At 50.9% G+C, this 14,255-nt stretch overlaps 1 protein-coding gene across 1 annotated transcript in view; it reads right to left on the reverse strand.

Annotated features, from left to right (window-relative positions):
• Positions 1 to 84: 84 nt before the first annotated feature.
• The window catches only part of DLGAP3 (DLG associated protein 3), a 61,892-nt gene continuing 47,721 nt past the window's right edge, over positions 85 to 14,255 (reverse strand). The window contains exons 9-12 of the mRNA XM_059377207.1: positions 3,072 to 3,556; positions 2,037 to 2,128; positions 1,657 to 1,800; positions 85 to 948 (exon numbers count right to left, since the gene is read on the reverse strand). Coding sequence (XP_059233190.1) covers positions 730 to 948; positions 1,657 to 1,800; positions 2,037 to 2,128; positions 3,072 to 3,556 — 940 coding nt within the window. The 3' untranslated portion in view covers positions 85 to 729. The remainder of the gene's footprint in view (positions 949 to 1,656; positions 1,801 to 2,036; positions 2,129 to 3,071; positions 3,557 to 14,255) is intronic.

Here is a 14,255-nt window from a genome sequence, read left to right on the forward strand (position 1 = left end):
TCCTACCCACCCCACACACACTCCTGGCTTCCACACACGGGGCAGAGGTGGCTCCTTCTGGAGAGAGCAGCCGGCTCGAGTGCAGTTCTGCCGTTTTATTTTTCCTGGGATACTCAAGGGGATGTGGGAACAGCCACAGGTGTGGTGAGGGGAAGCCCCATCTCCCCTCCCCAGCAGCTGGGAAAGGGGAGAGGCCCAGGCGCCCTGGTCCTGGGTTGGTCCAGCCACTGTGGTCCCTGGGCCCGATGGGCTGAGGGCTGAGGGTGAGCCCCTGGGAGGGTGGGGCAGGCTCCTAGGTGGGGTTCGGGATTCTTCATAAAAAGCCACGAAGCTTGATCCCCACGAAGCCCAGCCCCGCGGGGTGGGGAGAGGGGACGCAGAGCCCAGATGGGGGACCCGGCCCGGCCTGGCCCGTGGGGGAAGGGGGGTAATGGCAGAGATGGTGCCCGTGGGGAGGAGGTGGGGACGAAGCGTCGGACCAGGAGAGAAGGGGGTCCAGGTGGGGGCGCAGGGCGGAGAGGCACGGCCCCCAGCCCAGCCCGGGCGCCTTCGCGTGGGGTCAGGAAGGTAAAAAACCCACGAGAGTGTGACGGGCAGGAGGAGCCGGGGCGTGCGGTGCCGGCGGGGCGGGCGCACGGGGCGGCCCGCGTTCACAGTGACCTCGACGCTGGGTGTACAGTACGGGTAGAAAACCGCGGGCCCGGGCCCGGGCCGGGCGGGCCGGGTCGGTCACAGCCTGGTCTGGGCCTCGGGGATGTAGATCTCGATGCTGTCCGCACTCTCGGTGGCCGAGCTGTGGCGGAAGGAGGCGGCGCGCTTGGCCGCCAGGAGCCGCTTGCGCGCTTCCTGCCGCTGCCGGTCCACCGAGTCCAGGGAGCGCTCCTTCACCGGCACGCCCCGGCCCCGCGAGGGCTTCTTTGGTATCGGCGGAGGGACCTTCTTCTCCTCCTGCCGGGAGAGGGGGTTGGCGGCTCAGTCTGCGGGCGGGGCCCCCCCATCCCCCGCTCGCGCCCCCGCCGCCCCAGGGGACTGACACCGCGCGGCTCCGACGCGGGAGGGCGGCCCGAAGCCCCAGGTGGGTCTGGGACAAGGTCAAAAGCCACTTTTCATTAAAAATTACGAATCCGGGCGCCCCCTGGTGGCGCCGTTCGCGACAACTCGCATCCGAGCGCACGTTCCTCCCGGGCTCCTCCAGGGACTTGGGTGGGAAGTGGCGATTTCCCTCCAGTCGAGAGGAATGCATTGGCCCCGACTCACGCAGGGCAATGGGGGTTCGCTGCCAGGCATCTGGGCCTCATCACAGACAATGTCTAGTGCAGTGAGTGCTGAGGGGCCCCCCAAGATCTCCTCGTGCCTAGGTCCAAACTAAGGGCAGTCCCCTCTTCTGGAAGTTTTAGTTCTGCTTCCTCAGACTACAGCTGGTTGGAGGTGGCTATAGGGTTCTGGCAGCTCAGCAGTGATGGGCACAAGGCCAAGCAGATGGCCATGACCAAGAGTGTGGTCCTATTAGAAGCAGACGGTCACCATCACCGATCCAGGACTGCCTTTGCTGCCTGTAAATGCCCTTGGCTCCCTTCCTCTCCCCACACAGGCCCTCTGTGGGGAAGGGCATTTTCCAGGGTCTGGCCTCTTGGCTTGAAGGGACTCTCCCCCTACCTTGGGCTCCAGGAGTTTCCAGCTGTTGGCCTTGAGTTGCTGTAGCTCCAGGAACTTGAGGGTCACATCCTCTATAGAGAGCTGCAGGAGGTCCCAAAAACCCGCCAGGTCCTGGAAGGTGGGCACGGGGAACGCAGTGGGGTCCTTCAATAGAGGGAGACAGAGGAGAGACAGCTGGTCAGGACGGTCTGCACCCCAGCCAGGTCCAGAGAAAGCCCCATCCATCCCCACCAGGAAGTTCAGCCTGGGAGAATGGGGTCTAGGGGAGGGGGAGGTAGGGAAACAAGAAAGAACCCAGGCCACTCTGTCTTGGGCACAAACACCTGGTCTCACCTCCAGGCATATACCTTCCTTGGGGGCTCCAGCCCATGGGCACTCACCATGCTTTGCTGACACAGCCGGAAGAACTGCTGAACCTTCTGGGACAGGAGAAGCTGTGTGCTGCCCACGGCACTGCGGATCTTCTCCAGGACTGGGGAGCAGAAGCAGATTCAGAGGAGGAACGGATACCTCTCATTTCCCAGCCTCTGAGAAGTCTGCCCAGAATGACTCAACCTTGCCTTATCTGGCACTCTCTGCTTGTCTATCCCCTCCAACCCCCTCCCCATCCCATCCCCAAGTCCCTAACAATTGGCTCCTAACCCAGGGCCCCAAGAAGGCTGGATCCTCGGACACCAGCGTTTCTTCAGACAACCTCCATTTCGTAAGCACTTAGCTTCCTGTGTCCTCCCTTCCTCCTGTGTCATGGAACCGAGGGAAACCAGCCCCCACCTGGCCCTCCAGGCTTACCCAGGCACCAGCTCAATGACCACCCATTGGCAGAACTTCGTCACTCATCAGTAGGTGACTCTTTGACTCATCAAGAGTTACTGAAAATTTCATGTGCATGACTCTCATCTTCGTAGTCACCATCCCATCAACTTAGGGATTCTGAGGTATGGCTGTGTCTCCCCTCAGATGGACTTGCAGGCAAGGGCTGTGGCCTCCCTCAGTCCAGAGCTATGTTTTGGGGCAGAATGTCCTTCACCTAGGCCTCAGACAGTGATCTGACCTTGTGCACTGCCTCGCCCTCCACCTTATAGTGTGGTCCCTCTCCCTGGGTCAGTCCTGGATTCCCACACCAGCGAGATGGGAACAGAGTCCCCTTGACCTCCATGGGCTGGGTGACTTGGCCCTGCCGTGCCCTTCCACCTGGTCCCTTGCCCAGGCCCACCCTGTCCTCTGAATCTGTTTCCCCGCTTCCTTCCAAGAGCTCCCAGCACGCCCTGCGGCCAAGGAGGACCCACGGAGATCCAGGTCAAAGAAGCAAAACGCGAGGACGCACACTCAAGCCCAGGCGGAGGGCTCTCCCGTTCCACTGCTCACCACGCAGCCCCAGCCACGATCCCTTCGCGCACGCAGAGCCCCTCACTCACTCTCCTCAGGCAGCTCATAGTCCTCCGCCTCCCGCTCCATCTGCTGGCACCAGTGCTCCAGCTTCTCCACCTCCGCCCTCAGCATCTTGATGAACCACTCGCCGTCCCGCGGGCAAGGGGACGTGCGGCCTGAGTCGGGGAGGCTACGTGAGCCGCGCTCCATCCAGGAGTCACGGCGGCTGGACCCAGGGCCGGGGGTGGGGGCAGGGGCAGGGCCTGGCGACCCATCAGTGGCCGGCGGCTCATACGGCAGTGGGTAGCCCTCGCGGTAGGCCCACTGGCCCTGCGTGTGGACCGTGCGGAAGACTGAGTAGGTGGGGGCCCGGGGCCCGGGCTGGGGCTCAGAAGCGTGCCTCTGGAAGGAGCGTCCAAACTGCAGGGCCTTGTCTTCTGTGGCCACTGTGGCCAGGCCGGCCAGGCCCTCCAGCTCCAGGTCCGCCTGCACACCCGCGGTCACACTGTTGGAGCGCTTGAACCTTGCCCGCCTGGTGAGAGAAGTGGCTGTCATCGCTGCTCCTGCCCAGTCACATCCCCGCCCCCCACCCCTGGCAACCTCCCCTCGCCCCGCCCCAGGCTAAAAGGAAAAGGAATGAGAAAAGAAACCTACAGTGGGATGGACATTAACTCTTGACCTTTAAATACAGAGTCCCTGCAGGGGGGGTACAGAATTCCTGCTGCACTGCCTCTGGACAGGGCTGATATTTAAAATATCTAACGATCTGTACTCCAGGGGCAGAAGAGATGCTGGCACCACCGACCAAATCAGAATGGACACACCCAGAGGGACGGAGCAGGACCTCCAGAAGCTGGACTGTGGGGCAGAGCCAAGAGGCGAGAGAAGGGCCTGGTTAGCAGCTCTTTCCCAGTGACCACAGAAGGATTTCAGCATTTTAACAAACAGTAACCCTTTGCTAGTTTGCACCAACGGCAGGAGTTTGTCTTCAGAAATGGGTAAACCAGAACGGGGAGAGGACTGTGGTCACCTCGCTACAGAGTAGCTACCCAGCGTGGCTGACTTCACAGCCCAAGCACTTCCCACCACACCAGCTGCCAGAACATCAGGAAGAACTGCCTGGGAGAGGCTCGAGAGTGGGAAGAGCTCGCAGCTGAAAGGACTGCTCCTCTAGGGACCCCCACAGCCCAGCCCAGAGCCTGGCCAGACACAGTCAGCCAGAGCCAGTGGAGGTGAATTAAGTTGTTGGCAGGAATGACATGGGGCCTGGAAATTTCTTGTCTTTGAGTTAATATGCAAATCCTCTGCAAAACAGAATGTCAGTTGGCCTTGTTCTATGTCACCCCCCCACCCCAGTTCAGAGTTCTTTCCTATGCGGAAGCCCATGGTCCCTGAAGCCATGGAGCTGGGGTCAGACAATCCTTGAAGAAGTGGGAGTCAGGAGATGTGGGGGTGGTGGGGAGAGGTAAACAAAAGTTGGACATCTGGAAATTTCAGGAGCATAAAAGACAGACCCATCTGTCCTAAGCCACCTCCATCCCATTATGGTCTGAAAAGAGAGGGAGTGAGGCGGTCTTGGGGGTCCCCTCTAGCTTCCCTGGAGTGTCCTCCAACCCCCACAACTTCAGCCTTCCTCCTGCTGCCCAGGCCTTCTCTCCCTGCCTGCCTTGCCTGCCTGCTTCCCTCCAGCTGGCGGGCTGCCTGCTGGGAGCCTGTTGTCATAGAAACCAGGCCCAGAAGGATGCTGCAGGACCCAGGAAAGAGAGATGCACTCATGTGCAGTCTCCAACAAGCCCTGTGTCCCCACCCCCACCCAGAGAGAGAGAGAGAGAAAGCGAGAACATATCCTCACTGCCTCCCACATGGTCTTCACCCCGGCATCCACCCTGTCCTGCCCTGGTCAGGATTAGTTCCACTCTCTGCCTTGCCATGGAATCAGCCTCCTTTCAAGACACTTCTGCCTCCACTCAGCACAAAAGGAAAGCACCGGACGAGGAGTGAGATCTGAGTTCTAATGCTGGCTCTGTTGCTGTGCGCCTTTGGGAAGTGGCTCACCTTCCATCTAGTGTGTGTGTGTGTGTGTGTGTAAAATATATTACATGAGATATGACTATGTATAAATACACACGCACACATACATACTACCTAAAATGATAGAAATGGACCAGTAATCACCAAAGTATTACCTCTCTCAAAAATTCTCCTTTTCATATTTTCAGATCAGGGGCCCAACATTCCCTCACCAATCCAGAGCAGTCTTCCTAAAGCTGCCCTTTGCCCAGGGCATTCCCCAGCCCAAAACTTTTCCCCAGCTCCCTGCTGCCAAAAGAAAAAGTTCAATCTCCCTCCGCTGGCATTCACCCAATGCTGACATCTAGTCCGGAAGCAGTCCTCCTCTCCAACCTCAACCCCCCCCCCCAGCCCCTCGCCACATTCTTCTTGTTCCTCAAGTAGATGATATTGGCCCTGACTCGGTGCCTTTGCACGTGCTATTCCTTTTTCTAGAATGGCCTTCCTCCTCCTCCCTCTCTGGCCATTTCCGACTCAAGTCATTTTGTCCTTAGCACTGTACCGCCCTCAGCAGCCTTCTTGGGTGTGCAAGGAGCCCCAACTTTTCTGCTTAATTTGTTCTCTGTCTCCAGTGAGAGTCTCATGTGTCTAACTGAAATGTTCTGACACGTTGGCGCTACCACCAATGTTTTCATGCCTCTGAGCTCCGGTACGCCTTTGGCTCCTTCAGAGCTCCAGCAGTTGCAAACCACACACGTAAAGGTGGGGCTTGCCCCAGTGAAGACGTCATTGAATGCCTGCCTTCCCTGTCTGCTTCCCTGGTCTCCCTCACAAAACATGGATCTGTCTCTCAGCCCCACTGCATGTGCTGCCTTCCACCTAGCCTCTCAGGGTCCTGAGAAGATCACATCCGGTCTGGATGGTGACAGGCCACATGGTCTGGAACAGAAGCATGCCTAAGTATCCCACGCTTCATGGTTCTCAAGTCACGACTTCCATGAGATCTCCTCACCATATCTACCTCAAGGAAGACCAAAAGAGTTGAGGAGCTCATGGGATGCCTAGAAACACAGTCTTCACCAATACTCCCAACTGATGGCCAGAGATCGGCACGGTCCCAATAGGAGTTTGTCAAGTGGTATTTAAAACCAGCAGTGTGAGGCAAACCATAAGAGCCCCTTAACTAGAGAGAACAAACTGAGGGTCACTGGAGGGGGTTGCAGGTGGGGACATGAGCTAAATGGGTGATGGGCATTACAGAGGGTTTGAGGTAATGAGAACTAGGTGTCGTATGTAAAAGATCCATCACTAAATTCTACTCCTAAGGATGCGTGCGTGGCTTAGTTAAGCGTCCGTCTCTTGGTTTCAGCTCAGGTTATGATCTCAAGGCTGTGGGATCGAACCCCACATCAGGCTCCCCGCTCAGCGCGGAGTCAATTTCAGATTCTTTCTCCATCCCCCTCTGCCCCTCCTAGTCACGTGCTTCTATCTCAAATATATAAAAACCTTAAAAAAAAAAATCTACTCCTGAAGCCAATTCTACACTATATGTTAACCAACTTGAATTTAAATAAAAATTTGGAAGAAAAATAAAATAAAATAATAAAACCAGTAGTGAGAAGCACCTGGCTGGCTCAGTCAGTGGAGCATGCAGCTCTTAATCTCAGGGTCATAGGATCGAGCCCCATGTTATTTATTTTAAAAATAAAGTATTTTAAAAAATAAAGTATTTTAAAAAATCAGAATTAAAAATAAATAATAAAGTATTTTAAAAAATCAGAATTAAAAATAAATAATAAAACCAGCAGTGTGGAATGTGGTCACCCAAGAAAAGAGCAATGTAACAAAGATATAAAGCCCTGGGGAACATGGACATTTCAGGGGCTGGTGGAGACAATGTAGCCCCACAGGCGTTTAAGCCAGAGAGGAAGAGAAAGGAAACCAGGGCAAAGTCACCTAAAAGCAGAACAGAGACAGAGAGTCTGAAGAAGGAATAAGTAATCAACATGGAAAATGGTGTCCGTTGATGTAGCAAAATGGAAGCCACTGGGGACCAAGGCAAGAGTCCGTTTGGTGGGGTACGGGGCTGACACAGATGGAGGAGGTTGGCAGGAGGTCTAGAAAACTAGGCAAGACAATTCTTTCAAAGAGCTTGGTTGAGAAAGGAGGAAAAGAAAAGACAGTGTACCTGTAAGGGAGGGATATTTTGGTTATTTTTCGATCATATCTCAATAAAGCTGGGGGAGGGAGGGAAAGAGAGGGATGTTTTATTTAGGATGGTGCTCCCATTCCATATCTCGAGAGGAGAGAAACTGCAGGGTATGCAGAATAATGATTGAAGAGGTCCACATCCTAGCTCCTGGAGGCTCTGAGTAGGTTACTTTCCTCGGCAAAATGGCCCCTGCAGATATGATTATGTTAAGGATCTTTCCATGACAAGAAAAGTCTGGATTTTCCAGGTGTGTCCAATTTAATCACCAAGGTTCTTTTGAGTGAAAGAGGGAGACAGGTATGTCCAAATCAGAGGAGATGGGATGACAGAATCAAGGTTGGAATGATGGAGTGGGGGGACTCAGTCTGCCACTGGGGCTCTGAAGAAAGAAGTGGGCTTCGAGCCAAGGAATGTGGATAACTTCTATAAACAGGAAAAAGTGACAAAACGGATTTTTCCCAGAGCTCCAAAAGGCATCAGTCCTGCCAACACCCTGATTTTAACTCAGTGAAACACAGTTCAGACTTCTGACCCCTAGAAATGCAAGATGACAAAAATGTATTATTTGATGATGCCAAACTTGTGATAGTTACAGTAGCAATAGGAAACCAACACAGCACTGTAAAGAGAAATCGATTAAAGATGGAGAAGAAAGAGGCGGTCGTCCAAGGACCAACCATAAGGAGTATAAAGAATAACCAACATCCTTTGAGCACTTAGTATGCGTCCAACTAAGTATTTTGCATAAACATATGCTCAAAACTCAGAAGCAGTTTCACAGTAAGAGTGTTAGTATCATCCCTATTTACAGATGGGAGAACAGAGGCGAACGAGGAAAAGTGGATTCTTACGATCCGACAGTTACCAATTTAGTCCAGTCCGGCTACGGAGGCCAGTGCTTTCGCCACTCCAGTTCACTCCATTGCCTCCCCAGGACTGAGGGAGAGGGGCGGCTGAAACCGGGGGGGGGGGGGGGGGGGGCCCAAACCCCCCGGGGGGGGGGGGGGGGGGGGGGGGGGGGAGGGGTGGGCGGCCGGAGAGGTGGGGGGGGGGGAGGGTCAGGGGAAAAATGAGAATGAGCAGCTTGGTGGGAAGTTGCCCCGCAAAGTAGCTAAGCACAGGCACTGCCTGGAGTGAAAACTCAGCTCCACGGCTTGTGCCTCGGTTTCCTTGTCTACCCAGGAGAATGATCACAGAATTCTCATGAGATAATATATTGTAAAGAATGGAGACCGGCACCTGGCCTATCCATTGTAAATGTTAGCTATTATATGGAAAGGCCCGGAGGTTCGTAGCTCTCCCTGAAAAGAAAGGGGGCTGGACAAACACAATGATGGGAATGTAGCACTGGGAACCCAACGAGGGCACTGTGGTTATTAATTATTGTGATTGCCGCTGATCACTTCCATCTGTTCTCACACAGCTTTCGGAATAAAACCTCTTTTATACTCCAAAGCACACTGTATTATAGTTAGTAATTTGCATTTGTCTCCCTTATAAATAGAGCCATTCCTCACATAAATGTTGGCTGAGTGGTTGGTTGATGGGGGTGGGGGGGGGTCGGTTGGTGAGCTAGTTGGTGGGACTGGCTGGCTGGAAGGAAGGATGGTAGAGACCACTACTCATCCCCCAATATCCCTTCTCCCTTTTTTCCTCAGTAATAGGATCCCACAGTTTGAAGCTGGACACATGGCCACTTCGAGTAATGACTCTGTTACCAGTTTCCCTGGTATAGCCATATGGCTAAGTCCTCGCTCACAGGTTATAAACAGAAGGGTATGTGCAACTTCCAGGAAACGTTCTTAAAAGGAAAATGTGCCATTTTTTGTTCCTTCCTCCTCCCTGCTGACCAGAATGCAGACACGATGGCTGGACTCAAGCAGCCATCTGGGAATATGAGTTGGAAGCCAAGTGCTGAGGATGGAGAAGGAACAAGATAGAAGGAAGCTGGGTCCTGACACTGCACAGCACCTACCAGCTCTAAATGAATCTCTGGACTTCTAAGCAGGAGAGAAATAAACTTCTGTTTATTTGGGAGCTTTCTGTAACTCACAGCCAAATCTAATCCTAATGATATCAGATGAATTTTCAGGGTAGTGAAGTCCAGAGCTTGTGTCCCTATCTAGTTCTGGATTTGGCAGTATTTGCTGTGGTCTTCCCAACAGCTGTAAACACAGGACAGAAACCGGCCTCCGTGGTGAGTCATCACTAATTCACAACAAGGCCTGTCACAATATTTTCTCCCCGAGCTTTTTAACAAGGTTGAGGAGGTCCCCCCCCGCCCGCCTTCGAGCTCTTTGGGGGTGACAATGATCACATTCCTGATGATTCTGGAAGTTCTTATCTGGTTATTTCAGGATGATATTTCTACTGTGATTCTCTAAGGGATAACACAAAGGGCTCTGGGAAAAAACTGGTTTATCCCAAGAGACACAGTGTCCAGAGAATGTTCCACATCCAGGAGTTGTCAAAAGGCTTTACCAGGAGTATTTGGCAGCAAGCTGGCAGGGAGGAGGCACTGGGCAGGGAGGGGGAAGGGCGGTAGCACTGCAGCAAGGCACAGCCATTGTACTAGCTGAGTACTACATGAGAAAGCATCTAAGGGTTTAAACATATGATCAATCAATCAAGTCCTGAGTCTGTCACCCCAGTCTGGGGGCTGTGAGAGTGATGCCAAGATGGGATCAGGGTGGGAGATTTAGGAAGAGTGAGTGAGTCAGGAACTGTCCTTCAGTAGAAGTCTGAGGAATGGAGGCAGTATCCACACCCACGGCTTGTGGTCAGTCCACAGTGCATTGCTTTCACATGACTGTTCTGGGAGTACAAACTCATGAAGGGGCGCCTGGGTGGCTCAGTCAGTCCAGCGTCTACCTGTGGCTCAGGTCATGATGCCCTGAGGGACTTGCATCCTTGCAAGTAGGGACTTTCGTCCTTGCTCAGCAGGGAGCCTGCTTCTCCCTCTGCCTGCCACCCTCCTGCCCACCCCCCTTGTGTGCGCACGCGCTCTCTCTCTCTCTCTCTCCCTTTTTCTCTGACAAATAAATAAAATATTTTAAAAAAATATTCATGAGGATGGAAGCTTCCTTCCCGGGCCTCAAGGGGCCCTTTTCTTTCAGCCCAAAGCCAGAAATTATCATGATGCTAAGGAAAAAGTGATAGGAAGAGGGTGGCCTTCCTACATAGAGTTCTCCTGCTGGCCCTGTTTGGGCTTAATTGGTTATAAGTAGGGTTGCTAGATAAAATACAGGACTCCCTTTTAAATTTGAATTTCAGGTAAATAACAATTTTTTAGCATATTTCATGCAATACTTGGGAACTACTTACAAAAAAATTTTTCAACATTCATATCTAATACCCAAATTTAACTGAGCATTCTGGTGTTTGCTTAATTTGTTTGTTTTTGCTAAATATGGAATTTAAGATAAGGTCTTAATAGGAAGGCTCTAGAGGTAAAAGATACAAGGGAATCCCTATAGTTAAGAGTTTGAGGCAAAAACGACATGGTTTCTATGTTCGTCAAGGACCCCAGGAATAGTCTTCTAATGTTTAGCAAGGGTATTTTGTGCATTCTTTTATTCTGACCCAGAGTTAGAATAAAATGCTGGGTCTACATAGACAGATGCTGTAGGATGTGACAGTGCTGATAACTGTTCCTCAAGTATGCTCCCTCCCACCACCGGGCCTTAGCACATGCTATTCCCTCCACCTGCAACACTCTTATCTCCCACTTCCACCTAGTTAATTTTTGTTCACCTTGTTAGATTGCATTAATTGTTCACGGAGATCTTTGCCCAAATGTCACTTCCTCAGGGAAGTCACACCAAACCCCTCTGATGGGTCAAAGTCCCCTGTGATACACCCTCACTGTGCACAAACCTCTCCTTTGTAGCACCACCCAAGACATACTTCTACACCATTTATGAGCTCCTCAGATTAACATGGCAGTATGCTTTACAGAGCAAGGGCTGTCTGGTCCACGTACCTTTGTTTTTTGGGTTTTGTTTGTTTGTTTTTTGTTTTAAAGATTTTTTTTTTATTTACTTGACAGACAGAGGTCATAAGTAGGAAGAGAGGCAGACAGGGGCCCAGGGAGTAGGCTCCTTGCTGAGCAGAGAGCCCAATGTGGGGCTAGATCCCAGGACCCTGAGATCATGACCTGAACCGAAGGCAGAGGCTAGCCCACTGAGCAACCCAGGCGCCCCTAGTTCCACGTACCTTTGTATCCACAGAGCCCAGCAAAGTACCTGACAAATAATAGGGACCCAATAAATATCTGTGGGCAAATGAATCTTTGGTGGGAGTGCAGCAGAGATGGAAGTAAAAAAGCACCAACACCCACCCCTGTGTATTTCCAAACCAAGTTACCACTGATGGTGGGGCAACTGCAAAAACCCACCAAAGACAGTTATCAGGAGCAATAAATCTGAATTCTTCACCCAACAGGCTGGCAGGGAACATACTGAAAGGTAGAAAAGGAGAGATCTTTCCTCCCCGGCAATTTCTTTTTTTTTCTTTTAGGGTTTTATTTATTTATTTGACAGAGAGAGACACAGCAAGAGAGGGAACACAGCAGAGGGAGTGGGAGAGGGAGAAGCATGTTCCCCACCGAGCAGAGAGCCCAATGTGGGGCTCGATCCCAGAACTCTGGGATCACAACCTTAACCAAAGGCAGACACCTAACAACTGAGCCACCAGGCGCCCCCTCCCCGGCAATTTCTAAAACCCCATGTGCAGAGACAGACAACAGATCCGGGGAGCAGTGAGACGGGAGTCAGGATAAGAAAGTCCAAGAAAATGGGGCGGCGGCAGGTGGGGGCTCCTGGATATTTGCCTAGAGAGGCTGCTGGTAGTCATGGCTCGCTTTTATGTACCATTTGGGGCATGGTGTGTGGTAAGTCAGACTTAAAGTGCCAGGGACATAAGGGACAGAAAGGACAGTGCAGGTGTATAACTAGGATGCCTGCAGCAGACAGGCAAGGGAGCCTGGCCAGAGACACGTGCCAGATTTCTCCTCTACCCACCTGTCACCCCCTTGGTTTCCCAGTATGATCACCTGTGCCGGGCAATTCAGTTCTTCAGACATGCCCCTCCCCAGTTCACTCCACCAAGACCTCACAAATACCTACACAGGAGCAAGGAAGACCTCACTCTCTGCCTGTCTCCACCCTTCTGTGACTTTGCTCCAAAATGCTTCTCAAATTGGTCCGCTTCTCTCTGTATCTGCAGCTATCAGCCTGGTCCAGACAACTGATCAGTACAGTAGACTGAGCTAACTTAAGAAACTCCCACTCACACACACACACACACCCGCAAACACACAGAAATGCCAGATAAAATGAAGTCAAAAGGTGTTTCTGCTATAAGGCCACACTTGAATATAGGAAGAGAAATATCTTCAGGTACTAGAGACAAAAAGGAAAATCAAAACCTAAGACATGAGCGGGAATCTAAGCCAAGGGAGCCATAGGAATATTGGGCCAGACATATGTTAGAGGCTAGATGGTAGTGCCCAGAGGATAAGAGGAGAGCCCCCAAATCCATGCATCCAGGGATGCTGGAAGGAGACCCTGTGCATAAAGCCAGCAGCCAAGAAGGGTCAATTTCACTCACAACGTGGACTCGGGTCATGCTCCAGGAATGTGGCCAGGAAGTAGGATGCTGAGAATAAGAACATTAAGGCTGCTTTGTGTGTGGGTGTGGGTTCCAATGGGTACCACCACTGACATACAGAAACCTCAAGCTGAGACAGGAACTCTAAAACTGGTCCCAGGCTCAAGCAGTACTTTAAAAAACACAGAACCCATGAGGAAGGAGTGGGCAGTGACAAGTAATAGTGAACACATAAATTGTTAAGACATGTTTGTAAATCTAAACCATTAAACCATAAAAGATATAAAAACAACTGATTTAGCAGTTTTGTTTTTTTTTTAAGAGGTATAATCCAAATACTAGACAAATACAACATGAGAGATAGGAGGAGGAAGTTAAGAAGGAAATTAAAGTGTTCCAAGGCTCTTGGCGTTTGCCTACGAAGGACAGATATACTCACTAATTTTAGACTTTATTAGAAAAACATTAAATTAAGTACATTTGCTAAAATTTTGAGGAAATTCACGATAGAAAATGTAAGCTTCCAAACCAGGAGGAGGACAAAGAGAAATAAAGTAATTTTGATCAGTTCAATAGAAGACAGAAAAGTAAGGGAGGAGGAAAGCAAAGAAAACCCATGACCGGACACTTGACTGGCTCAGTTGGTGAAGCATGTGACTCTTGATCTTGGAATGGTGAGTTCAAGCCCCATGTTGGACATAGAGATTACTTGAAGGAAAAAAAAAAAAAAAAAAGCGAATAAAGAGCATATCAAATAGAAAATTTTTAAAGAGATAATAAAAATAAGTCCAAATAAATCAGTAATAAAGAGATATATAAATAGATTAAATATGTCTACTGAACTTTAGCTCCATTTGGCTTACAAGCAACAGATCTACAACATAAGGATATGGGGGAGGATGATAATCAAAAAATGGGAAAAGGTATTTTGGCAAATTAACCAAAAAAAGCAGCCATACTAGTAAAATCAAGCAAAATAGACTTAGAGGCAAAAACCCAGAGCAAGGATGAAAAGGAGCCTATTTATGATAAAAGAACCAACCCACAAAGAAGATATAACAATCATAAACCTGAATACTTATGAATAGTATCTTCAAACTAAAGAAAAAATTAATAAAATTACCAGGGGAAATGACATATCCACAATCAGAGTGAGACTTTTTTTTTTTTTTTTAAGAGAAAGGGGTGGGGGCAGAGAGGGAGAGAGAGAATCTTAAGCAGGCCCCACCATGCCCAGCCCAGAGCCTGTTCTGGGTCTCCACAGCCCTGAGATCATGACCTGAGCCGAAATCAAGAGTCAGACGCTTAATGAACTGAGCAACCCAGGCACCACATGGTGAGACATTTTTTACAACTCTCTCAGAACTGGCAGATCAAACATCCAAAAAAAAAAAAAAAA

The sequence above is a fragment of the Mustela nigripes genome, chromosome 14, assembly GCF_022355385.1.
Source record: "Mustela nigripes isolate SB6536 chromosome 14, MUSNIG.SB6536, whole genome shotgun sequence".
Lineage (NCBI taxonomy): Eukaryota > Metazoa > Chordata > Mammalia > Carnivora > Mustelidae > Mustela > Mustela nigripes.